General features: G+C 45.6%; 1 protein-coding gene across 4 annotated transcripts; it reads right to left on the minus strand.

Moving 5' to 3' along the window:
* Positions 1 to 209: 209 nt before the first annotated feature.
* b4galt7 (xylosylprotein beta 1,4-galactosyltransferase, polypeptide 7 (galactosyltransferase I)) lies at positions 210 to 26,833 on the minus strand. Of its 4 annotated transcripts, XM_067996468.1 has the most exons (8): positions 26,761 to 26,833; positions 22,850 to 23,236; positions 11,227 to 11,268; positions 9,777 to 10,109; positions 7,181 to 7,406; positions 5,744 to 5,827; positions 3,710 to 3,814; positions 210 to 1,823 (listed from the first exon to the last, which is right to left on the minus strand). In XM_067996468.1, exons 2-8 carry the CDS (start codon positions 22,903 to 22,905, stop codon positions 1,668 to 1,670), a joined length of 1,002 nt encoding a protein of 333 aa, XP_067852569.1. In that variant the 5' UTR covers positions 22,906 to 23,236; positions 26,761 to 26,833; the 3' UTR covers positions 210 to 1,667. The 4 variants fall into 4 exon arrangements, with proteins under 4 accessions (XP_067852569.1, XP_067852568.1, XP_067852570.1 ...); XM_067996467.1 differs by lacking the exon at positions 26,761 to 26,833 and having other exon boundaries at positions 22,850 to 24,488; XM_067996469.1 differs by lacking the exons at positions 11,227 to 11,268; positions 26,761 to 26,833 and having other exon boundaries at positions 22,850 to 24,486.
* Positions 26,834 to 27,555: the final 722 nt, after the last annotated feature.

The raw sequence follows: 27,555 nt of genomic DNA on the forward strand, positions 1-27,555 counted from the left end.
GAGTACTTAGTAAAGTACACTTTTGTAAGGTACACAAAAAGGAATGTGCAACTTTGTGCCATTCACATTTTGGATACTTCAGTGAATCCAAATGCTTCAAGAACACAGGAAGAAATCAGGCAATATTTATATTTGTCTCTCTCTGTTATTCTGTTCCTGTGAATCTGTTACAATTCCTTTTTTGGTCTTCCCACAAAAAGAGTCTTGACCACTGCATACAAATCATTTAATCTTTCATCACTCCAGAAACTTCGATTTTTGAGAGATGTTGTTTACAGGTTAAAAAAAAAACATTTCCATTTCAAAATAAACTCCAGGAACTGAAAAATTCTGATGTACAATACAGCTTCAAAGCAGAACAAAAATAAAAAAATCACTGAGGGTTGAAGATCCCTTCAGCCCTCCTTCGTAAACGACAGTGTAGAATAAATCATCTGGTCCAGAAAGTGTCCATCCACTTAATACTTTGCTGTTATAGTATTGCATATCTGCCACTAGATGGCAGAACGATCAAGAGAAACACACTTTCCGCTCTGCTCATCTCATTGGAGTTTTTGCTGGGCAAGAACCAAGATGAACAGGCCCCAAAAGTTAGAGCTGTGGAGTCATCCAAACTGTTATAGTAACAATCGCCCCAAGTACACAGAGGCTGCCTTTTCATACATCAATGTGAATAATCAGTAAAAATGCAAAGCACGTTGTCTAAGATGTTCTTTTCCTTCATTATAAAATCATTTCCATTTTCTACACTTAGTTTGGAATGTAGCTTCTTTTAACTGCAGAGACAGTATCCCTTATAAAATTCACATTGGACGAGTTTCAAAATAAGTAACAGCACACAATGAATCCATGTGGCCACTTGGTAGATTGTAATAAACTGGCTGCTTACCTCCATGTAACAACCATGTTCACCAATAAAGGGAAATAAATTAAAATGTGGCTTCAACATTCATTTCTTTGTAAACATTTGTTCCATCACACTACGAATTAAAAGGGACACCTTTAGTCTCTAAATCACCCTGTTAGGAGATGATGGGTTCCTGTTATTCTGACAGGGAAAGGTTACACATCAACCAGTTTCGAGGTGGACACCTCATTCAGGTAAAAGGTTTCCTTAACTGATAACACTTCTCATTACTCTTACAGACAGGCTCCAGACAGATCATATCATCATACAACACTGGTGGCAGGCCTCTGCTTCACCACTGAGCGACACAATACAATCCGTCAGGAGACCACCTACAATGGGTTACAAGTCTTGTCCTTGATAATAAAACAAAGATTTAAAAAAACTGTTTTACATGATAAAAAAAAAAATTGCATTTGGATTGTGTTAATTAATGAGCAACTTCCCCAGACATAGTAATGAATAGCACATAACAGTGCCAACTACCGAGATTCCATCTTTGAAGATTTCGTGTGAGTGGCTTGTCAAACGCTGCAATAATTTGTAACGACATTGATCAGCACAAGTCAGCCAGCAGGAAGGGGTTCCGTCTCTGTCTCTGTCTAATGCTGCACTACTCCAGCATCTGGTAAGACATTGCGTGTTAAGAGCATCAGCGGTAGAAACAGGAGCCCGAAACCACACAGTGATAGGTCCATTCACCGTGTCGGCAGTTCCCTGTCAGCAAAGTGAGATCCAATTATTTCTGGCTTCGATCCAATCAGTTTATAACACACCAAGGGGTTTCGTTCAGGTCGCATTCCAGTAGAATGTTGATGATGGTGCAGTGCACCCCTCCAATTGTCAGCTCCGTGCTGGACCCCACTTTGTATTTCAAGTTCTTTAATCCACCTTCTTTGTCAACCTTAAACTGTTCCTGTTAATAAAGGAGGGGGAGGAAAGAGAGATGTGTATCAGTAACTTCAACCCCATCACATGACTGGAAGAACTGAGGACAGAATCAGATATTATTGAATCCCACTTCAGTGATACCAATTCCCATACTTTACAGTAACAGGTAAATAAATCAATCCAGCTCACCTGTGCAGCCGTTGCTGCCTTCTGGTCCTTGAAACAATGGCAAGAAGATAGAGAAGAGGACTCAACTGTTTAAAGACACTCGCAGAGGCTCCAGGATTTGCTGAATTTCTTTTGCCCTACTGTCCATGACTAATCATATTGATCTTTTTTTAAACTTAAAATACTGTAGAATACTTCATTATATTGTATTTGTATAAATGCTGCTTTGGAAAAATAATCCATTGCTTCATGGGGGGGGGGCTGGTAAATGGAGGAAAAGAACAGATTGCAAAGAGGTCACAACAGGCTCCTCCCACCTCTAAATTTTCTTCCTTCTCGTCCTAAAGATGCTGCTAGATATGGTCCAATGGGCATCAACAGCCCTCCGCTACCTCGCTCAAGTGACCATTCTTTATGTGCAAGACAGTGAGTGTTACCAGGCTATTCATCATCCGTGGAGGGCATCACAACACCAACCTGATCCTGGCCTCATCTAAAATCCACACCTGCACTTTCTAGCAAAATTCATTGGACAATGATCAGGAGAGGGAACCCCATCTGATTAGTTCCCCCCGCCCCCCCAAACCCAATTGTTGTGCCCTTTATAGCTGTTCTGGTCATGATTCGGTAACTTAGCATAAACCAGGGTTGAACACGGGGCCTTTTAATCTGTATGGCTTAGCAGAAAGGCTGTTTTATATGGTTTCTCTAATAGAGTGGAAGCTATAAACAACATGCGTCATGTTACGAAGTGTTAATAGGGGGGCATTTAATACGGTTTCTCTTTTAGAGGGGAACCGCAGGAGTAAAGTAAGGAACATGAACATCTGTAATTTCTCAAATGGCAACTTCCTAATCTGAACTATATCGGTGAGCAAACCGACACAGGTAGGATGAACACAAATCGCCTTGGATGGCTATCACACATCTCCCTGTGACTAGCACAAGAGCAGCTGTAGGAGTGACCTGGCCACTCCTGATCAATTGGCCAAAGTGGACTGAAAGAGAGAGGTAAAATGGCAACAAAAGCTAGAACTATGAGCAACTTGTGTTGCATCACAGACAATGGCATATCAGAATAGTAAGGAGGTCATACACTACTACAGCATCCTGTAGAGAGTCTCCGAGAACAGTAAAGCTTTATTAAGTAGAGTAAGGGTTAACCATTTTGTAGTTTTAAGCAGCTCATATTTGTTCAAACTTTAGCAAATAAATTACATTAACTCTGATCAAAAACTATGGCATTCTCCCAGCTCGAAACCCACCGATATCGGTGGTTACAGTGCATTCTCACCCTCCGGTTTTAATGACCTCCGCACATTCTCTCCTTGGACCCACTGGTATCTGCAGCTTACCCCCCTCACCCTCTGGTATCGATGAGCTTCGTATATTCCCTTCTCACATCCACTACTGCAGTTGCAGCATGTCCCCTCTTCCTGATGATTTCTGCATACCTACTGCACAGGCCCACAACATACTGCCAATTGGACTAACTGGTACTGGTGATTGCAGTATATTCCCCCAGTCAGACCGACCAGTACTGATGACTGCTTTCTCATTCAAACCACCAGTATCGATGAGTACAGTATATCTCTCACTGATGACTGCAGTATATCCCTGGCTCCAACCTGCTGGGACTGCTGGCTGCAGTATATTTCCTACTGGGACCCAATGAAACTGATGACTGCAGTTATACCCCCCACTTGGACCCGCTGGTACTGATGGACGGAGTACATTCCTTACCTGCTTCTGTCCTGATACTCTCTTCTGATCGCGTCTTCTCCATGCTGGGTCATGGATATGTCTGAAGGTTTTGTACCCAGTTACAATTCCAGTGGGACGGTAAAGCTACACATTCAAAATAAACGACATTTTGTTTTAAGTCTGCTATACAGCGGAAAAAGCTTGTTGTCCATTTTGTGTTATCTAAACAGAAAATTGTTTCCTTTCTCAGATAAGGAACCATCGCATGAATTTTTAAAGAGTGGATTTAGGAGAAAGCAAATCAGAAACCCAAAGTATTGCAATAAGTCTCCTTCTGCCCATATTGGGATGTGAAAATAGAGAGAAAAAAAACATGAACAAGAGGATCAAAGCCCATTCGGCAGTAGAGGAAGAATGTATTTTGTGCAGCAAATTTCAAAAACTGTACAATAAGAGATAGCTGAATAGGCTAAATGCTGCAAAATAATCTCTGGTTTATACAGTCAGCAAGACCCTGAGAGCAAAGAAACCCTTCAATACTCTTGTTACTATAGAGCTGTTTAAAACAGCACACATTCTTTTTTTGCAGGGACAGGAACACATGCATTTCCATTGGAAATTCTAAACTGTGTTAGACATTCCCTCTCTCATGCAGCTCTGCAAAAATCAACACAATATTTTTGTGGGATAAGTGTCTCAGAGATAAACATAAAAATATTGCTTACTGCAAATATAAAGAGCTCAGCAGTTCAATATGTACAGGACTTACACGGCTGCAAAAGATTATTACAATGCACGCAGTATTATTGCTCAATTGTACGCTCTCCTCGTCACCTAACCTCATAGTCCAGCTTTAACATAATGTTGTAAAACATCTCGGCCTGGAAATTCCTGTGATGGCGTAAATGGCAAGTTACGCTGAAATCTTACGCAATTGATGTCCAATTGATGTCAAAATTTCCTGCTGATCTCATTAGCATGTGCCGGAAACAAGCGGAAACCAGTGTAAAATATCAGGGCCCGAGGAAAGCATGGAACTCACACCATATATTCTTTCTTTAAGTACGGAGATTAAAGTTTGAAGCTATTTAATCATCACTCATGCACATTAGGCACAGCATGTTTAAGAAAATGCAATTGTGGAAGCTTTTCAATTTTTAATGTAGCTCATTTTGTTGCCATAAAAATATATTCAAAGAAACAGAAAACATAGTGTGAGACTCGGTGAGGATAAATGGTTTTCTAAACTGCCTAAAAAAAAAATCGGCATAAAACACCAGAAATATACGACTTTGGGTCCTGTTGCATCTAAAATTTGGGTGTAAATTTACCCCCAGTTTTGAACCAACGTAATTCCAGGATTTCACATGTACTGTTTTCTATCATGGGTGACATAGTCACGATAATGCGCCACGATGTGTCTGGGTGCAGGTCTCAGTGAACAGGTGTAAAAATCCGAGCGTATTGTAAGTACATGTATAACATATGCCCAAATTTCTGCGGGAAGAAATCATCCAGGATTCGCACTTCTGATCACTATCAAGTTAACCCTGGCTGAAAAGTGAGTGCGTGTGCATTTGAATGGATGTTTGGTGGGGACAGGACTGAACTTTGCTGCGATGCCCTACACTGTTGAAGAGGGGCCAACATTCACTGTTTCGGGTCACACAATAAAAATGACCACTTGGGCAAGTTACTACAGGGCTACTGTTACCTTTAAAACTTCATCTCAGTAAGGGTCAGTGCCATGGGGCGAGGAAAGGAGGCGAGAAAAGCTGACTCGAGAGAATACAAACCACAAATACAGTGTAACTGAAAAGCCAATAGCAGCTTTACTGCCTGCTGCCATGTCAATCACCAGTGGTACTACTTTACACCATCTTTCCCACCCATCTTTCCCAGCACCTTTCCTGGTTCACTAGAGATCACAGGTTGAAAAGAGCATGGAAGAGTCATAGCTGAAAATTTCTGAGAACAAGAATTTCACAGAGCAGAGTTTAAATTTCCTTACATTAATACTGAGAGTTTAAGGTCTCTCATAAATTCTAGTGTACGGTAGTGTGAGATGATTACCTGCAGTCCTGCTGCTGTTATTCTACGATAAAATTCATCATCCTCACGGCCCCATCCCCAAAACCGGTTTGACATCCCATTACACTGCAAAAAAAGAAATAAAAAGGAATTACATGGAATATACAGGACAGAAACAGGTCAATACCAGTGTTTATACTCCACACGAGCCTCCTCCCACCTTACTTCATTTCATCACATCAACACATCCTTCTATTCCTCTCTCCCTCATGTACTTATCAGGCTGCCCCTTAAATGCATCTATGCTATTTGCCTCAGCCACTCCATGTGGTAGCAAGTTCCACATTCTCACCACTCTCTGAGTAAAGATGTTTCTCCTGAATTCCTTATTGGATTTATTAATTATTGAATAGCAGCTGTGCTCTGAACAGGCTGGTTAGGTAGCCAATCTCAAGACACTCAGAGCACAATAAAAAACAGGTTTCAGTACAATGCAGATTGAAGTTTATATAATAATGAAAAAAAATGGGCATTTAAGGATACTCTCTTCCCACCCGACAATCACCTCTATAAAATAACACGATTGTTCCACTTCACAGGGATTATTCATAATGATTTGGCATCTGTTGAGTGATAAATAATGATACATTTCTACTGAAAATTGACTGGGTTGAAAGGCTAATGCCCCAGAAACATTCTGCTGCGTTTAATGGGCTAGATGATGAATTCAGCTCCAATAAGTTTTGTGATTGGCAAGTCCTAAAATTAGTAAAGGAAACTACCTAGTGATGTCAGACTTGGCTCAGTAGTAGCACTCTCACCTTTGAGTTTGAAGGTTGTAGGTTCAAGTCCCACTCCAGTGACATGAACAAATAATCTAGGCTTACACTATAGTGCAGTACTGAGAACGTGCTGCACTATCGGAGGTGCCTTCTTTCGGATGAGACATTAAACTGAGGCCCCTTCTGCCCTCTCAGGTGGACAGAAAAGATCCCATGGCACTATTTCGAAGAGGAGCAGAGGAGTTCTCCAGGAATCCTGGCCAATATTTATCCCTCAATCAACATCACTAAAACAGATTATCTAGTTATTAACTCATTGCTGTTTATGGGACCTTGCTGTGCACAAAATGGCTAGCCGTGTTTCCCTATATTAAAACAGTGACTGCACTTCAAATGTACTTCAATGGCTGTAAAGCGTTTTGAGACGTCCTGAGGTCATGAAAGGCGCTCTATAAATGCAAGTTCTTTCTTTCTTTACCCGGTGATATCCCTCTGTTTAAAATCTGTCCTGAAGATGATAGATTATAAACCAGGCAGAGTTCAGTCACATTCAACCCTTTCATCTCTAACTCCATCACATTTCTAAGTGGTTATAAATATTACTCATAATGGTAACAATGACTAACTATTTTTCTCCTATCCCTGCAGGTCTCCTTCAACCTCACAGTTATGGCCTCCATGCGGTTTTGTTACTCACCAGTTCAAAGTGCTGCTTGGTGAGGAGGAGGATCCCTCCCACATAGTTCTTGTAATGGTAGAGGGGATGAAGTTCTGGGGACGCCACATGGAAGGGTCCTTTTTCAGGATACCCGTATTCCAGTTGGTCATTCTGGGGCAATAAGTCCACGTCATGCATAGCGAGGTAATCTGTATCATTCCCACTTTCCAGGAAACCCACATTTATCAAAGAGGCTCGATTAAACCTGAAAATGCAAAATTATTAACATGAACACACACTCAGGGTCGAGGGGGGGGGCATCATTCGGACTCCCTTTTTTACCTCCCAAAGAAAAAAAATCATTTTGACTCTTTCAATTCTGAGTTTTTATTGTTTAAAAAACTGATTTCCTCTGATCAGTCATCAGCAATGGCTGGAATCAGTTAACTAGCCCCCATGGTGTACAGCTGCTTAAAATAAGGCCAGTTTTTTTTTTATTCGTTCATGGGATGTGGGCGTCGCTGGTGAGGCCAGCATTTATTGCCCATCCCTAATTGCCCTTGAGAAGGTGGTGGTGAGCCGCCTTCTTGAACTGCTGCAGTCCATGTGGTGAAGGTTCCCTTTCTGCTAGATACAATGGTTAAAAACCATACACACAGCATGCCCCCAGATCTGATAAGAGCGATCAGTTCTTAGGCTGCCATCTATCTTGAGGCATGATCTAAACAATTAGCTTTTTATCAGGGGTGGAGCTACGGTCAAAGGATGGAGGGGGAAGGGGGGGGGAGGGAGGGAGGGAGGGAGGGGAGGGTCTAAGTCCGTATTTGGCCAACTTAGCACCAGAGGCAAAAGTTTAGGTGAGGAGTCTGGGGTCCACCAGAGGCCTCTCACCTCTTCTCTTGCATTTAGCACTTGTGTCCATGAAGGTTGTGGCAAGGTCTGGAGTTGAGTGGTTCCGGCAGCACCTGAACTGAACATCAGCGAGCAGGTTATTGGCGAGTAGCTGTCGCTTAATGGCACTATTGATGACTTCTTCCATTACTTTGCTGATGATTGGGAGGAAGCTGAAAGGCCGGTGATTGGCAGGTTTAAATTTGCCCTGGCTTTTGTGTGTAGGACATATCTGGGCAATTTTCCACAATGTCCGGTAGATGCCAGTGTAATCACTGCACTAACTTGGGTAGAGGCCTGGCTAGCTGTAGTGCACAATCTTCAGTACTACAACCGGGATGTTGTCAAGGCCCATAGCCTTTGCCGTGTCCAGTGCACTCAGATACTACTTAATGTCATATGGAACGAACCGAACTGGAATCTATGATGGTGCGCCTTGGGAGGAGGCCGAGTATGATTGTTGACTCGGTACTTTTGGCTGAAGACACTGGTAAACATTTCAGCCTCGTCTCTTGTGCTCACATGCTGGGCTCCCAACATGATGGAGAATGGGCTGTTCATGGAGCCTCTTGCTTCCATTCGTTGCCTGACTGTCCACCACCATTCTTGACTGTATGTGATAGGGCTACGGAGATTTGCTCTGATTCGTTGGTTGTGGGACTGGTTAGCTAATAAAGAAAAAAAAACACTCACCAACTGCTGCTTTTGGTGTTTAGCATTCAGATAGCTCTTTGTTGTAGCTTCACTGGATTGGTGCCTCATTCTACATGCCTGGTGTTGCTCTTGGCCTGCCCTTCTACCCACCCCAGCTGCTCTGAAGTTGCTGGACTCCCTTCTGCAGAAACCCTAGCCCCAGCTATTGGAGATGTAGTCTATGGGCCCTCCTGATGTGGAAGATTTACTACTGGAAGGAAAATAAATATGATAGATATGCGCATCTCACTTTGGAAATTAGATGGAGAGTGAGCTAATTAGGAAAAAAACCTCACAACTACTCTGAAAAAAGAACAAATATAAGGCCAAAAATTACTCAGCAAATGGGAGCATATATAGGATAGACGTACGTTTACATATCGTGGGTCATGTACTTAACATTCACTCAACACACCCTGAGAGCTAACTGGGTATAACTTCATCTCGGGAGTTAATGCAAAACGAGCGACAGCAAATCGCCAGCCTGGGTCGCACTCGGCCTGATTTTCTTTTCCATTTTGCAGAGTGCGAAACGGCCTGCTGCTGATTGGCTATCGCCAGTTTTACGTTACAGCGCAGGATTAATTTGTACCCCGCTGTCTCCGTTTACAGTGTGGCCAGTAACTGACTGCACCGTCTTATACATATGGTGAGAATTGCCATTCTGCTCACTTTTAGTGGAGCTGCTGTAAAGATGATATTTTTCTTTTTGGGAGGGCAAGAAAAACACAAAACTCACTGCAATTCGAGATCTCAGTAAAGGAGCCGCAAACAAAATACTGGTGTCAGGCAATGATTGCACGAACATGGTCTGAAACACAGTGTTGAAAAAACATTAAATTTGGATAGCTTTGATAACCCTTGCTACTAAAATTGGAACCATGTCTTTCCATTAACTCTTGCCATACAAACTCACAGCCTGCTGTGACTTTTCTTAAATACTGTATATGGTTACCAACAGAAGTTTTTGATTCTTATTGTGTGAGAAGAACAACTAATGCAATATTATTTAAAAGTACTTCCATTAATTAAATATTTTAAAGCCCAGTACCTGAAGTGATCGACTTGGTTGATTACAAGGATCTTGTGTCTGATTTTCTTCTTGTTTAAAAACTCGTGCATATACGGCACAAAGCTCAGTAGTTCCTCAAAACGCTCCCTGAAAGGGACAATGATCACAATTTTGTGAGGGCCCCAGGCAGGATTGTCGGTCTCCTCCTGACAGGCCTTGTGCACCGAGGAGTCATCAATGCTTCTCTGGCTGCTGTTTATTCTGCAGTTGTAGTGCAGCCACACAACAGAGAAGAATCCAAGGACTATCAATGTACAGAATAGTTTAAAGATGGAACATCTTCTAGGCAACATCCTAAGGAGCAGGCCTGACCTGAAAAGGACAAAAGCACAGACATTTATTTCCTGAAGAGACTCAATGCCTGGAAACACCAGGCCTGAAAAAAGCTACTGAAAATGTTAGTGGTAATGGGTCAAGGACCAAACAAATGCTGCTAATGTTTAAGTCCTGTTTTTTCCTGGCAGGTCCTTTCCAGAGTAAAACCCCACTGCATCACTGATTATGCCAAACCAACTGCTAAACGTTGCTGTGCTGTGCTGTCTTTACTCAAGATATTAAAGAACTAAACGCCTATTTCTATATCCTACACTGCATTAGTGCCTGAGCCTATTCAAGATTGTTATCATGCCTATATGTTGAGAAATGTGCTTATTCAGGAACATTACTATCGCAGTACATTCAAAATCACACACACGTACATGGCATATTCAACTATAGATTCCCACATCAAATTACATACTTTTTCGATAAACATTCGTATTATACTATTCCAATCTTATAACCAGCACTTTTTAAAAGAACCATCACATCGCCTTTTAGAGTCAGTGTTCTGTGACCACTCAAAACAAAACGGCTTTAACGATGTTACCATTCTTCCTGGTTGGCAACACCCAGAACTAAGGAGGCTCAAATGCTTACTGAAAGCATGGCATCAAACAAACCCACGTGTTCTCCCCAGTTATCATTAGCTGTGTTCCTGTGTATCCACACACAAATCCACAACACAAAAACACAAATCATTCAACAGTCATCAGTCCAAACACTAACTGTACATCACATAGTGCAAACAAACCACTAACTATTGACCACAGTAGCATTAGTACTTGTAATCCATACATTATACATTCTCAGTGCTGCCAGTACCTATGAACTGTGCAATACACCGTCACAGTACTAACACATGCACCTTTTATGGGAATACAGCAGACATTCAGAACTCTAGCCGTTGCGTGCCATTCAGTACATTTACAGAACTAGCAATATACAGTACACAATACACTAACATGCACATCACACACATTTAGAATATTTGCACTATACAGTACAAACCTGTAGTACAACTAGTGTGGATAATCACACACACTGTACAATTAGGATCCACATGTTATATAAGACAAACTGACATGCAGCAGTACATGCAGCCACTCACAAATCGGATTGCTCTGTGGTGAGATCGACTCGAGCACGGGCTCTGCCAGGCAGAACAAAACAATTAGGGGAAAGGTCACTTGGACTGAAATAATTTGATCACTCAAGTGGCTATTAGTACACAATAAGGCATTGCATGCTTAGAACAAACTTACAAAAGCAGATCAAAAGTACTATTAAATTCTTAAACACTGACATAATTGGGTTGTGCATGTCCTCTTCTATAACAAGCACTTCTGGTTTACATTGGAGCTGCGACCTTCAAGCAGATATGATGAATTAGATGCTTTATGTTTTAATCACTTCTGTACAATGATCCACAATACTTCCCCCTTCAGTGGTTACTGTACCCAGACTAAACTGTACATAATGTATTTAAGGGGGAACTCCGCCTCAGTGGTGAGATCATTGCCCTCACTACATTAAAAAAACATTTCAAGCTTATTCGAGCCACCTCAGCTGTCAAGAATGGTCTTGCCTGCCAGGAATGTTGGGTAATTGATGTCAAAACTCACAATACCTATGTAAATCCCCCTTTCTAGCATCAATCTAGTTTAACTAAATGGGGATAGTGACAAGGGTGGAAAAAAAACATTATAAAACATGCTCTACAAATCTGCACCACTGCTGGTAGAAATCCTACTGCCCAGCAGATCCACCAATTAAAGAGGGGCAGTGAAACAGAACAGCCTTGGCAGGATCAACAGCAATAAGACACAGGCTTTCAAAATGCTATCCAGATGCAGACTGACCAAATCACCATTTCAGCAAAAAGAGAAGCAAGACATTTATTTAAGTATCAAAAAAGCTGATTTTCAGGGGATGAGAATGGAACTAGGGAAAATAAACAGGAAAAATTTATTGACAAACAAATAAATAGAACAGCAGTGGGAAACATTTAAAACGGTGATCAATAGAATCCAGGAGAAATATATCCCACTAAAAAGCAAGAACAAACTAGCCAGTAATGATACACCATGGATGAATAAAGAAATAAGGGGAAAATTGAAACTGAAGAATAAGGCATGCACTAAGTACATAAACAACAAAGGAGAGGATGACAAAAGAGAATACAAAAAGGTTAAGAAATAAGTTTTTAAAAATTAGGAAGGCAAAGAGAAACTATGAAATTAAAATTATCAAGGAATGTAAAAAGAAATAGTAAAGTATTCTACAGACGCATAAATAACAAAAGAAAAATCAGGATTGGGATAGGGCCACTAAGGGATACAAATGATAAACTCACAGGCAACGACAGTGAAATGTCAGAAATATTAAATAATTACTTTGCCTCATTATTTATCAGGGAGACTAATATGGTGGGCATGACATTAAAAACAAACAAGATGTAAAGACATTTAAGATAGAAAGGGAGGAGATAATTGATAAACTAATTAAACTTAGAGAGAATAAAACCCCTGGTCCGGATGGATTGTATCTGCGCATATTTTAAAAAGTTAGGGAAGAGATAGCAGAGGCATATTACATATATATAAAAATTCTTTAGAAAAGGGAATAGTGCCAGAGGACTGGCTGACAGTTAACGTGATTCCTGTATTTAAAAAGGGAGAAAGAATCAGTCCAGGGAACTATAGACCAATTAGCTTAACGTTGGTGGTAGGAAAGATAATGGAATCCTTAAGCAGATGTAATAGAAAAAGATCTAGAAACCAAAAATATAAAAAAGATTAATCAGCACAGATTTCAAAAGGGAAGATCATGCTTGACCAACCTTACTGAATTCTTTGAAGAAATAACAGAAAGAGTAGACAAGGGTAATGCAGTAGATGTAATATATTTGGATTTTCAAAAGGCTTTCTATAAGGTACCGCATTGTAGACTCATGACTAAGGTCAGAGCATGTGGAGTCAGGGGACAGGTAGAGGATGGACAGCAAGCTGGTTAGAAAATAGAAAACAGAGAGTAGGGGTTAAAGGTAGTTACCAGACTGGCAAAAGGTAGGAAGTAGTGTTCCACAAAGATCGGTGCTGGGACCACTGTTGTTCACTATTCACATAAATGATTTGGACTCAGGAATCGGAAGTACAATTTTAAAATTTGCAGATGACACCAAATTGGGGAGTGCAGTTAATGCCATGGAGGACTGTGACAAAATACAGGAAGACATTAATAAATTTACAGAATATGCAGGTATTTGGCAAATGAATTTCAATATAGGCAAGTGTGAGGTATTACACTTTGGTAGGAAGAATAAGGGGGCCACATACTGCTTGGATAATAAGAGTCTAAAAGGGGTAGAGGAACAGGAACCTGGGGGTACAGATACACAAATCATTAAAAGCAGCAATGCAGGTTAATAAGGCCACAAAAAAAAAGCAAACCAAGCACTGGGGTTCATTTCTAGAGGGATAGAATTGAAAAGCTGAGAAGTTATATTAAACTTGCATAGAAACTTGGTTAGACCACACTTGGAGTACTATGAACAGTTCTGATCTCCATATTATAAAAAGGATAGAGAAGCACTGGAGAAGTTGCAAAAAAGATTTACTAGGATGATACGAGAACTGAAGGATTGTACCTATCAGGAAAGATAGAGCAGGCTGGGGCTCTTTTCTCTAGAAAAGAGAAGACTGAGGGGTGACCTGATAGAGGTCTTTAAGATTATGAAAGGATTTGATAGGGTACACGTGGAGAAGATGTTTCCACTTGCAGGGAGGCCAGAATTAGGGACCATAAATATAAGATAGTCACTAATAAATCCAATAGGGAACTCAGGAGAAACTTCTTTACTCAGAGAGTGGTTAGAATGTGGAACTCGCTACCACAAGGAGTAATTGAGGCAACTTGCATAGATGCATTTAACGGGAAGCTAGATAGACACCTGAGGGAGAAAGGAATAGAAGGATATACCGATAGGGTTAGATGAAGTAGGGAGAGAGGAGGCTAGTGTGGAGCATAAACACTGGCATAGACCTGTTGGGTCGAATGGTCTATTTCTGTGCTGTACATTTTATGTAATGGAATGATTAAAATACAAATGGCTGCTTGATGAAAATTAATGCTATACCAACAGCCAGTGCCTTACACAGCATCCAAAAGCCCTCTGAATATAATGTTGCCATACAGAGCACCCAACAGCACTCTGTGCAAAACACTGCATCTACCAATAACAGCACGCTGCAATATATATATCCACTAGTACTGGCGCGACAGGCTGCCCCGCGCAGCACTCTGCTCGACAGGCTGCATCGCCAACTATACTTTGCAATATGTTCCTCCACTAGCACCAGTGCAATACACTGCATTCAACAGGACTCTGCAAAACACTGCTGGGTGGAATTTCCTATGGAGGCGTAATTCTGGTTCACGAAGGTCCTTTAGGGAAGGAAACCTGTCGTCAGTACCCGGTCTGGCCTATATGTGAGTCCGGGTACACAGCAATGTGGTTGATTCTTAATCGCCCTCTGCAATGGCCTAGCAAGCCACTCAGTCGTACAATCTCGCTACGAAAAGTCATAAGAATAAAACCGGACGGACCACCTGGCATCGGACACGACAAAGGCAAACCAAGCCCAGTCGACCCTGCAAAGTCCTCCTCACGAACATCAGGGGACTTGTGCCAAAATTGGAGAGCTGTCCCACAGTCTAGTCAAGCAACAGCCTGACATAGCCATACTCACAGAATCATACCTTTCAGCCAATGTCCCAGACTCTTCCATCACCATCCCTGGGTATGTCATGTCCCACCGGCAGGACAGACCCACCAGAGGTGGCAGTACAGTGATATACAGTCAGGACGGAGTGGCCCCGGGAGTCCTCAATATTGACTCTGGACCCCATGAAATCTAATGGCATCAGGTCAAACATGGGCAAGGAAACCTCCTGCTGATTACCACCTACCGCCTTCCCTCAGCTGATGAATCTGTCCTCCTCCATGTTGAACACCACTTGGAGGAAGCACTGAGGGTAGCAAGGGCACAGAATGTACTCTGGGTGGGGGACTTCAATGTCCATCACCAAGAGTGGCTTGGTAGCACCACAACTGGCCGAGTCCTGAAGGACATAGCTGCCAGACAGGGCCTGCGGCAGGTGGCGAGCAAACCAACACGAGGGAAAAACCGACTTGATCTCGTCCTCACTGTCGCAGTTGGATCTGTCCATGACAGTATTAGTAGGAGTGACCACCGCACAATCCTTGTGTAGACGAAGTCCCGTCTTCACACTGAGGACACCATCCAACGTGTTGTGCAGCACTACCACCGTGCTGAATGGGATAGATTCAGAACAGATCTAGCAGCTCAAAACTGGGTATCCATGAGCTGCTGTGGGCCATCAGCAGCAGCAGATCTGTATTCCAGCACAATCTGTAGCCTCATAGCCCGGCATATTCCTCAATCTACCATTACCAACAAGCCAGGGGATCAACCCTGGTTCAATGAGGAGTGTAGAAGAGCATGCCAGGAGCAGCACCAGGCGTACCTAAAAATGAGGTGCCAACCGACAACACAGGACAACATGCATGCTAAACAGCGGAAGCAACATGCTATAGACAGAGCTAAGCGATTCCACAACTAACAGATCAGATCAAAGCTCTGCAATGCTCTCACATCCAGTTGCGAATGGTGGTGGACAATTAAACTACTAATGGGAGGAGGAGGCTCTGCAAACATCCCCATCCTCAATGATGGTAGAGTCCAGCATGTGAATGCAAGAGACAAGGCTCAAGCGTTTGCAACTATCTTCAGCCAGAAGTGCCGAGTGGATGATCCATCTCGGCCTCCTCCCGATTTCCCAACCATCACAGAAGCCAGTCTTCAGCCAATTCGATTCACTCCACGTGATATCATGAAACGACTGAGTGCACTGGATACAGCAAAGGCTACTGGCCCCAACAACATCCCGGCTGTAGTGCTGAAGACTTGTGCTCCAGAACTAGCCGCGCCTCTAGCCAAACTGTTCCAGTACAGCTACAACACTGGCATCCACCCGACAATGTGGAAAATTGCCCAGGTATGTCCTGTCCACAAACAGCAGGACAAATCCAATACGGCCAATTACCGCCCCATCAATCTACTCTCAATCATCAAAGTGATGGAAGGTGTCGTTGACAGTGCTATCAAGCGGCACTTACCAATAACCTGCTCACTGATGCTCAGTTTGGGTTCCGCCAGGACCACTCGGCTCCAGACCTCATTACAGCCTTGGTCCAAACATGGACAAAAGAGCTGAATTCCAGAGGTAAGGTGAGAGTAACTGCCCTTGACATCAAGGCAGCATTTGACCGAGTGTGGCACCAAGGAGCCCTAGTAAAATTGAAGTCAATGGGAATCAGGGGGAAAACTCTCCAGTGGCTGGAGTCATACATAGCACAAAGGAAGATGGTAGTGATTGTTGAGAGGCCAATCATCTCAGCCCCAGGACACTGCTGCAGGAGTTCCTCAGGGCAGTGTCCTAGGCCCAACCATCTTCAGCTGCATCATCAATGACCTTCCCTCCATCATAAGGTCAGAAATGGGGATGTTCGTTGACGATTGCACAATGTTCAGTTCCATTCGCAACCCCTCAGATAATGAAGCAGTCCGTTCCCGGATGCAGCAAGACATGGACAACATCCAGGCTTGGACTGATTACCACTGCTGAATCCCCCACCATCAACATTCTGGGGGTCACCATTGACCAGAAACTTAACTGGACCAGCCACATAAATACTGTGACTACAAGAGCAGGTCAGAGGCTGGGTATTCTGCGGCGAGTGACTCACCTCCTGACTCCCCACCATCTGGAAGGCACAAGTCAAGAATGTGATGGAATACTCTCCACTTGCCTGGATGAGTGCAGCTCCAACAATACTCAAGAAGCTCGACACCATCCAGGACAAAGCAGCTCGCTTGATTGGCACCCCATCCACCACCGGCGCACAGTGACTGCAGCGTGTACCATCCGCAGGATTCACTGCAGCAACTCGCCAAGGCTTCTTCGAAAGCACCTCCCAAACCCGTGACCTCTACCACCTAGAAGGACAAGGGCAGCAGGCACAGGGGAACAACACCACCTGCACGTTCCCCTCCAAGTCACACACCATCCTGACGTGGAAATATATCGCCGTTCCTTCATCGTCGCTGGGTTAAAATCCTGGAACTCCCTACCTAACAGCACTGTGGGAGAACCTTCACCACATGGACTGCAGCGGTTCAAGAAGGCGGCTCACCACCACCTTCTCAAGGGCAATTAGGGATAGGCAATAAATGCTGGTCTTGCCAGCGACGCCCACAGCCCATGAACGAATAAAAAAATATTGAGATGTTACACCCAAAATCGCACCCGTTTTGCCAATGTCTATTGACGCATAAATTTCATGCCAATCTCATTAACATATGCCAGAATATAAAAATTGGCCCAATAAATCAGCATGAACAATCGGGTCCTGAGGAAAACGCCAAACTCGCACCATATTTTTTTTTAGTATAAAAATTCAAGTTTTAAGCCCACTAACTAATTTTCATGCCCATTAAGAACAGGTAATCGTGGAAGCTTTTAAATATTTATGGTGACTTATACTGATGCCATAAAAATGCAACTCTCCAGAGTATTCATCCATTTTACATTTGTCCTGATGTCCTTGAGACAACTCTCACTCTCATCTTCAACCAAGTTACACAAAGCATCACCGTGTTGTGCAAAGATCATCTTAGTCTACACCCATCCTTATAACCACTACACCCATGCCCAACCAGATAATTATCCAGCTCCTTTTTGATGGAGTTAATCATCTCGGCCTCAACTGGGTTGGCTGAAAATGTATTCCATATATTTTAGACTGAGCCGGGGGTGGGGGGGGTGGGGGGGGGGGAGAGGAGGAGTGGTTTCTCGTAATCTCTAGATTCACTTAAGTAAATTTAAACCTGTTTGCCTACATCCTGTAACCACAGTCTTAAGTCAAACAATCTGCTTATATTTCTCTCCCTCCCTTTCCCTCCTTGCAGGGGTCGGGTTCAGTCCTTGCTCAAGAAACCAGTATTCACCTGGGTGACGAACAATGAATATTGGCAGTCTATTCTATCATGGGGGGGGGGGGGGCACCACAGCCAAGCCTATCCTCACTGGACATCCAAACACACACACTGGATAGTGATCAGGAGTGAGGTTGGCCAATAATTTACTCCCTAAACCAAGAGCACAGAGGCCAGAATCAGTTAACTCAGCACAGAGTGAACCTGGGGTTTTCTTGCTCTGTACAACTCAGCCATTCACTGGATTAACTCAGTGAACCATTAGAGGAGAAGTCGTGTTGTTGTAATTCAGGATTTTAAAACACCATCTTCTTGTTCAAATTGCTTGACAAGTTTCCATAAACTTGCTGCGACTCTTACAATCTAAAATCTGCATCGCTCATTTTCTGCCCTTGCAGAAATAACATAACCTACGTCTAACAATTAACCAGATTTTGGTAGTGTACTGATTTACGTAGGATTCCTACTATTCCTTCAAATATTGGGTAACAGAAAATATCTCACATCGAATTAGATTTTAGCAGACTAAAACAACTAATTCAGTAAATTTACAGTTAAAGGTGTGAAGGCCTTAGAGAGGGTGCAGAAGAGATTTACTCGAATGAATCCAGGGATGAGGGACTTTAGTTATGTGGCTAGACTGGAGAAGCTGGGTTGGTCTCCTTGGAACAGAGACGGTTGCGAGGAGATTTGATAGAGGTATTCAAAATCATGAAGGGTCTAGACAGAATAGATAAGAGAGAAACTATTCCCACTGGCAGAAGGGTCAAGAACCAGAGGACATAGATTTACGGTGACTGGCAAAAGAACCAAAGGTGCCACAAGGAAAAACTTTTTTACACAGCGAGTGGTTAGGATCTGGAATGCACTGCCCGAGGGGGTGGTGAGGCAGATTCGATCATAGTCTTCAAAAGGGAACTGGATGAGTATGTGAAAGGAAAAAATTTGCAAGGCTACGGAGAAAGGGCGGGGGAGTCGGACTAGCTGGATTGCACTTGCAAATAGCGGGTGTGGACTTGATGGGCCAAATGGCTTCCTTCTGTGCTGTAACCTTTCTATGATTCTAAATAATGTAGAAAAGCAAAGAATATTAGCATGAACTAGAAAGTACGAGGCAACATATTTTTAAATAAATAGAAAAATACCAGTCTCTTCAGAGCTCTCACCAGCAATTAGAAGTCTCTTCAAATTGAGCTATCTTTTGGAATATAACAGTATCTTGCGTCAGGTATAGATTTCCATGTGCAATATGCGAGGCAACTGCTCATGGGGCTGTTTGGAGTCTGAAGAACCTTCAGAAATCCAAATGGATGCAAGAAACCACAGAATGGTCGTCACTTTTACCCTCCAATTGCTTTGAAGAAAGGATTTCCAGTGATGCAGATACCCTGTCATCATATCACAATATTACCCATCAATGAAAATAATGGGGAGACATGTTTTTGTGGAATCAGAAGCCCCTTCCCCAGCCCTATATACAGCTTCACACATAGCATCCAGGCATCTTAATATGCAATGGGGAGTCACATCCTGTCTAATATTGAACTACAGTGAAACCTGTTAATTACGGACACCTAAGGGATTGGCATCAGCTGTCCTTTTTTGCAGGTGTCCTTATTCTCAAAACAGTCATTGTATGTACTGACAGTGGCCGAATGGGTGATTCAAACCCTGATACAGGCAGGGACAGCGGCCGTGGGGCATTCAAACCCCGATACAGGCAGGGACACCGGCCGTGGGGCATTCAAACCCCGATACAGGCAGGGACAGCGGCCATGGGGGATTCAAACCCCGATACAGGCAAAAACAGCGGCCGTGGGGCATTCAAACCCCGATACAGGCAGGGACACTGGCCCCGGGGGATTCAAAGCCCGATACAGGCAGGGACACCGGCCGTGGGGCATTAAAAACCCCGATACAGGCAGGGACAGCGACCGTGGGGCATTCAAACCCCGATACAGGCAGCGACAGCGGCCGTGGGGCAGTCAAACCCCGATACAGGCAGGGACAGCGGCCGTGGGGCAGTCAAACCCCGATACAGGCAGGGACAGCGGCCGTGGGGCAGTCAAACCCCGATACAGGCAGGGACAGCGGCCGTGGGGCAGTCAAACCCCGATACAGGCAGGGACAGCGGCCGTGGGGCATTCAAACCCCGATACAGGCAGGGACAGCGGCCGTGGGGCATTCAAACCCCGATACAGGCAGGGACAGCGGCCGTGGGGGATTCAAACATCGATACAGGCAGGGACAGCGGCCCCGGGGGATTCAAACCCCGATACAGGCAGGGACAGCGGCCCCAGGGGATTCAAACCCCGATACAGGCACGGACAGCGGCCCCGGGGGATTCAAACCCCGATACAGGCACGGACAGCGGCCATGGGGCAGTCAAACCCCGATACAGGCAGGGACAGCGGCCGTGGGGGATTCAAACCCCGATACAGGCAGGGACAGCGGCCGTGGGGGATTCAAACCCCGATAAAGGCAGGGACAGCGGCCGTGGGGGATTCAAACCCCGATACAGGCACGGACAGCGGCCATGGGGGATTCAAACCCCGATACAGGCACGGACAGCGGCCCCGGGGGATTCAAACCCCGATACAGGCACGGACAGCGGCCCTGGGGGATTCAAACCCCGATACAGGCACGGACAGTGGCCCCGGGGGATTCAAACCCCGATACAGGCACGGACAGCGGCCGGGAGGGATTCAAACCCCGATACAGGCAGGGACAGCGGCCGTGGGGCATTCAAACCCCGATACAGACAGGGACAGCGGCCGTGGGGGATTCAAACCCCGATACAGGCAGGGACAGCGGCCCCGGGGGATTCAAACCCCGATACAGGCAGGGACAGCGGCCGTGGGGGATTCAAACCCCGATACAGGCAGGGACAGCGGCCCCGGGGGATTCAAACCCCGATACAGGCAGGGACAGCGGCCCCGGGGGATTCAAACCCCGATACAGGCAGGGACAGCGGCCCCGGGGGATTCAAACCCAATATTGGTAGGGAGAAAAAGGAATCTAGTAACAATCCCTCAATCATCACGATCTTCAGCCTCAAATACAGTACGTACTTTGAACATTTTGAATTTTGACATCAGATTGCATCCCATGTTTAAAGATGTAAAAGGGACTGGTACACTGAAGGCTGTCCGTAGTTCGTAACTTGTCACTGTCCGTAAATATGGGTTTCACTGTATAACAAAACACCTATAAACAATTTCCCAAATGCATTGGTGATTCAATGTTGCAGAACCAGTTTCACATTTCAAAATCAACTGTCAATTAAATTGTTATAATTTACTATTAAAATTTCATAAGAGGACCATGCAAACATACAAAATTGACCGCCGGGAAAAGACCAGCTGGGCCATCAAGCCTGCCCCAAAATGGAACAAAGCTAAGTAATTCTCTTTGAAACAAGTAAATAAACGTTTAAAATATTTTTTATGCACTGATTTCACAATTTGTGACACCTGGTTCAAAAAAAAATTTTGAAATGTTTTCCAACACTGGTTAGAATCCAAAATCTGGTTCAGACTGACCCTTTGTGACACACACATTTGTTTTTAAATGAAGTTGAAGAGATCACAACTTGTCAGTGTGATGTTATGCATTTAACCTTCAGATATCAAAAAAACTTGCAATGCTGTTCATTTCAAGGCCCAGTGGAGCGATATGTGGAGGGGTCTACTAGAATTTTGTGAAAGTGTAATGCTCAGCATATATGAAATAATTGTATTAATCCCAATTTAACCATGAGAAAAACGCAGCAACAATTGATTTTATCCTTCAAAACTTATATCAAATGGGGGGAAATCATTTTGAGTTACATAACACAAGGTGGTTACAAGCCTGTCACTGGTGGTGGGAGCAATTTGGGGTGATGAATTAAGTGTATTCCACAAGAAGCACATTAACTAAACTGCAGTTTTTCCGACATTATTAGTTCCAATGTGCTAAATAAACCTTATGACAACACAGACAGGTTTCCCAACTAGATAATCCAGGCCTGTGATGAATTGGGAATTTATAAAGAGTATGATGCAGAGAATGTAACTAAAACCACTGTAGAATAGCAGACTGTGATCTGAGGAGGCAACAATTTGTCTCTTAATCAAAAGGTTCTGTACACCCGCGTACAATTATATGCAGAACGAAAAATGGATGGGATTAGATTATAAGGCTTAGCTGAATCAGAGGGTTTCACTAGGGTCGTCACATTTCAGTATACTTTATAAACTTGGGGATTTGAGTCACACATCTCTTCTGACATGCAGAGTTTAATTTACGCTGGCGTTAACTTTCCAATGTGCTAGAGACACTTTAAAAACAAAAGCATATTTTCCTAATTTGTTTTATCTCTTTTTATGAACAAAGCTGCTTATAGATCTGAAATGCTGAAGTGTCAGGACACTTAATGAGTAACAATAGAAAGTCAATTGGTATTACAAATCTACAGTGTACTATAAATTCATTATAGGCTTAATCAGTCCACTGTTCTCTTAACAGGTAAAGGCATTGCTGGATCAGAAGTCAGCCAGCCTACAAAAGGGTATGACGCTGTTCAGGAAATGAATTAAGGGTTTTTAAACCCCATTGAGAAATAAAATGTAAATTTCAGGTCTCTCTTAATCAACCTCTGTCCCGGTTTACCTGCTATCTTCCTTAGTGAAATAGAGAACAGGTTTCCGTCTAGAGGAGTACATCATCTTCTTTCACTCCTTAGCTGTCAGTCAGTCTCTGTCTCCATCTCCATCTCTCTGTCACACAGTCTCTGTTGGTGTGTATTCACTCCTCTTGGCAAAAGACACACAGAGGATACACAGACAAGTTGAGTGTTCTCAACAGTCTTGCCAAAGAAGACATACATCCGAAGACCCCCCACGGCCTTGTCAACGGGAAGATGTGAGCTTCAAGTCCTTTGCATTATGCCAAGAGATTAGTGGAATCAAAGATCCACAAAGCCCATCAGTGGATAAATGCCAGCGGAGACCTTCAAAGCCTTGTCAGTTGTGAGATGCAGCCAAAGATCCTCCCAACCTTATCAATAAGCACAGACAGATTCAGAGACCCTCACTCCTGTCAGAGGGGACTGTCTGACTCAGAGACCCTCACTCCTGTCAGAGGGGACAGAGAGACCCAGAGACCCTCACTCCTGTCAGAGGGGACAGTGACCCAGAGACCCTCACTCCTGTCAGAGGGGACAGAGAGACCCAGAGACCCTCACGCCTGTCAGAGGGGACAGTGAGACCCAGAGACCCTCACTCCTGTCAGAGGGGACAGTGAGACCCAGAGACCCTCACTCCTGTCAGAGGGGACAGTGAGACCCAGAGACCCTCACTCCTGTCAGAGGGGACAGAGAGAGCCAGAGACCCTCACTCCTGTCAGAGGGGTCAGAGAGACCCTGAGACCCTCACTCCTGTCAGAGGGGACAGTGACCCAGAGACCCTCACTCCTGTCAGAGGGGTCAGAGAGACCCTGAGACCCTCACTCCTGTCAGAGGGGACAGTGAGACCCAGAGACCCTCACTCCTGTCAGAGGGGACAGTGACCCAGAGACCCTCACTCCTGTCAGAGGGGACAGAGAGACCCAGAGACCCTCACTCCTGTCAGAGGGGACAGTGAGACCCAGAGACCCTCACTCCTGTCAGAGGGGACAGTGAGACCCAGAGACCCTCACTCCTGTCAGAGGGGACGGAGAGACCCAGAGACCCTCACTCCTGTCAGAGGGGACAGAGAGACCCAGAGACCCTCACTCCTGTCAGAGGGGACAGAGAGACCCAGAGACCCTCACTCCTGTCAGAGGGGACAGTGACCCAGAGACCCTCACTCCTGTCAGAGGGGACAGAGAGACCCAGAGACCCTCACTCCTGTCAGAGGGGACAGAGAGACCCAGAGACCCTCACTCCTGTCAGAGGGGACAGTGACCCAGAGACCCTCACTCCTGTCAGAGGGGACAGAGAGACCCAGAGACCCTCACTCCTGTCAGAGGGGACAGTGACCCAGAGACCCTCACTCCTGTCAGAGGGGACAGTGAGACCCAGAGACCCTCACTCCTGTCAGAGGGGACAGAGAGAGCCAGAGACCCTCACTCCTGTCAGAGGGGTCAGAGAGACCCTGAGACCCTCACTCCTGTCAGAGGGGACAGTGACCCAGAGACCCTCACTCCTGTCAGAGGGGTCAGAGAGACCCTGAGACCCTCACTCCTGTCAGAGGGGACAGTGAGACCCAGAGACCCTCACTCCTGTCAGAGGGGACAGTGACCCAGAGACCCTCACTCCTGTCAGAGGGGACAGAGAGACCCAGAGACCCTCACTCCTGTCAGAGGGGACGGAGAGACCCAGAGACCCTCACTCCTGTCAGAGGGGACAGAGAGACCCAGAGACCCTCACTCCTGTCAGAGGGGACAGAGAGACCCAGAGACCCTCACTCCTGTCAGAGGGGACAGTGACCCAGAGACCCTCACTCCTGTCAGAGGGGACAGAGAGACCCAGAGACCCTCACTCCTGTCAGAGGGGACAGTGACCCAGAGACCCTCACTCCTGTCAGAGGGGACAGTGAGACCCAGAGACCCTCACTCCTGTCAGAGGGGACAGAGAGACCCAGAGACCCTCACTCCTGTCAGAGGGGACAGAGAGACCCAGAGACCCTCACTCCTGTCAGAGGGGACAGAGAGACCCTGAGACCCTCACTCCTGTCAGAGGGGACAGAGAGACCCAGAGACCCTCACTCCTGTCAGAGGGGACAGTGAGACCCAGAGACCCTCACTCCTGTCAGAGGGGACAGAGAGACCCTGAGACCCTCACTCCTGTCAGAGGGGACAGAGAGACCCAGAGACCCTCACTCCTGTCAGAGGGGACAGTGAGACCCAGAGACCCTCACTCCTGTCAGAGGGGACAGAGAGACCCTGAGACCCTCACTCCTGTCAGAGGGGTCAGAGAGACCCAGAGACGCTCACTCCTGTCAGAGGGGACAGTGACCCAGAGACCCTCACTCCTGTCAGAGGGGACAGAGAGACCCAGAGACCCTCACTCCTGTCAGAGGGGACAGAGAGACCCAGAGACCCTCACTCCTGTCAGAGGGGACAGTGATCCAGAGACCCTCACTCCTGTCAGAGGGGACAGAGAGACCCAGAGACCCTCACTCCTGTCAGAGGGGACAGTGAGACCCAGAGACCCTCACTCCTGTCAGAGGGGTCAGAGAGACCCAGAGACCCTCACTCCTGTCAGAGGGGTCAGAGAGACCCAGAGAACCTCACTCCTGTCAGAGGGGACAGGGAGACCCAGAGACCCTCACTCCTGTCAGAGGGGACAGTGACCCAGAGACCCTCACTCCTGTCAGAGGGGACAGTGATCCTGAGACCCTCACTCCTGTCAGAGGGGACAGAGAGACCCAGAGACCCTCACTCCTGTCAGAGGGGTCAGAGAGACCCAGAGACCCTCACTCCTGTCAGAGGGGTCAGAGACACCCTGAGACCCTCACTCCTGTCAGAGGGGACAGTGACCCAGAGACCCTCACTCCTGTCAGAGGGGACAGAGAGACCCAGAGACCCTCACTCCTGTCAGAGGGGACAGAGAGACCCAGAGACCCTCACTCCTGTCAGAGGGGACAGTGACCCAGAGACCCTCACTCCTGTCAGAGGGGACAGTGATCCTGAGACCCTCACTCCTGTCAGAGGGGACAGAGAGACCCAGAGACCCTCACTCCTGTCAGAGGGGTCAGAGAGACCCAGAGACCCTCACTCCTGTCAGAGGGGTCAGAGACACCCTGAGACCCTCACTCCTGTCAGAGGGGACAGTGACCCAGAGACCCTCACTCCTGTCAGAGGGGACAGAGAGACCCAGAGACCCTCACTCCTGTCAGAGGGGTCAGAGAGACCCAGAGACCCTCACTCCTGTCAGAGGGGTCAGAGACACCCTGAGACCCTCACTCCTGTCAGAGGGGACAGTGACCCAGAGACCCTCACTCCTGTCAGAGGGGTCAGAGAGACCCTGAGACCCTCACTCCTGTCAGAGGGGACAGAGAGACCCAGAGACCCTCACTCCTGTCAGAGGGGTCAGAGAGACCCAGAGACCCTCACTCCTGTCAGAGGGGTCAGAGACACCCTGAGACCCTCACTCCTGTCAGAGGGGACAGTGACCCAGAGACCCTCACTCCTGTCAGAGGGGTCAGAGAGACCCTGAGACCCTCACTCCTGTCAGAGGGGACAGAGAGACCCAGAGACCCTCACTCCTGTCAGAGGGGACAGTGATCCAGAGACCCTCACTCCTGTCAGAGGGGACAGAGAGACCCAGAGACCCTCACTCCTGTCAGAGGGGACAGTGACCCAGAGACCCTCAGCTGCAGACGGACCCTCGGGGACGGACGGCGCCGCCTGCCCTGTGTTGCGGCCCCGGCCTCTCTCCGGATGCCAGTCCGGGGTCGACTCCTCTCCACAGTTATTCTTTTTTCTGCCCGGGTCCCGCGGTCTCCCTCCACCTGCCCCCAGGTCTGTGGTTCCCCTCCGTTCCTACGGTAGTTACTGATGCCCGGTCCCGGTCCCTCCCCCCGGGCCTGTGGACTCACTCGGCCGGCGGCGAGACACCGACTCCCGGGGCCCGCGGAAGGAAAGTTCCTACACGGTGGCTCTTGGCGCCACCTCAATCGTTGTCCGGTGGAAGCAGCACCAGGCACAAACGTTCCGCTAGCTTGCAAAGGCACCCTGCACACACTTGATAAATTATATATAATTTAAGTATACATAAATTATAGACTATACACACACATATATATATATATATATATTTACTTATACAGACACTGGTTATATAAAATTCCATAAATTATATACAAATCTGCATTACATATACCAAATGTCATTATATATATACACACATGACACATATACAGTCTTTATAAAGCACAAGTAATATATATTTTATATATACATTATACACTGGTATATTTTATGCAGTGGACGTCTATATAAAAATATGATTTTGGAGCAAGTATGACAGACGAGTGACATTTTCAAGTGTGGTGGACATGCTAGATGTAAGACTTTTATTTATCCACTAGCTGATGTCCTGTGGCATTGCTTATGCACAACTTGAGGGTTGAGGACATAGCTGCATCTTAGCAACTGAAAATCATAACTATGTTTAACCTGATCGATTCCTTTGAGGCTACTGTTTATCGTGAACTTATGAATACAGAGGAAGAAAGCCATTGGCCTTAGTTCACTCATCCAGAAAGACCATACAATCACATCATTGAAACATCCAATATTTTTCTTCAATGAATAGTGTTTTCACCTCCACTACTCCATCTGCAAATCTATTCTATATGTTGATCACTCTGTGAAAAAGAACTTGCTCATCA

The sequence above is a fragment of the Heptranchias perlo genome, chromosome 14 (assembly GCF_035084215.1).
Source record: "Heptranchias perlo isolate sHepPer1 chromosome 14, sHepPer1.hap1, whole genome shotgun sequence".
NCBI classification, from domain to species: domain Eukaryota; kingdom Metazoa; phylum Chordata; class Chondrichthyes; order Hexanchiformes; family Hexanchidae; genus Heptranchias; species Heptranchias perlo.

What these genes read in the sequence shown, in the direction of transcription:
- b4galt7 (XM_067996468.1), bottom strand. Translation starts at nt 22,905, where the DNA reads ATGATGTACTCCTCTAGACGGAAACCTGTTCTCTATTTCACTAAGGAA. An exon ending in TTCACTAAGGAAGATAGCAG is followed by an intron (nt 11,269 to 22,849) that starts GTAAACCGGGAC and finishes TCTGCCTGGCAG; the next exon opens with AGCCCGTGCTCGAGTCGATC. An exon ending in CCAAGCAGCACTTTGAACTG is followed by an intron (nt 5,828 to 7,180) that starts GTGAGTAACAAA and finishes CTTTTTTTGCAG; the next exon opens with TGTAATGGGATGTCAAACCG.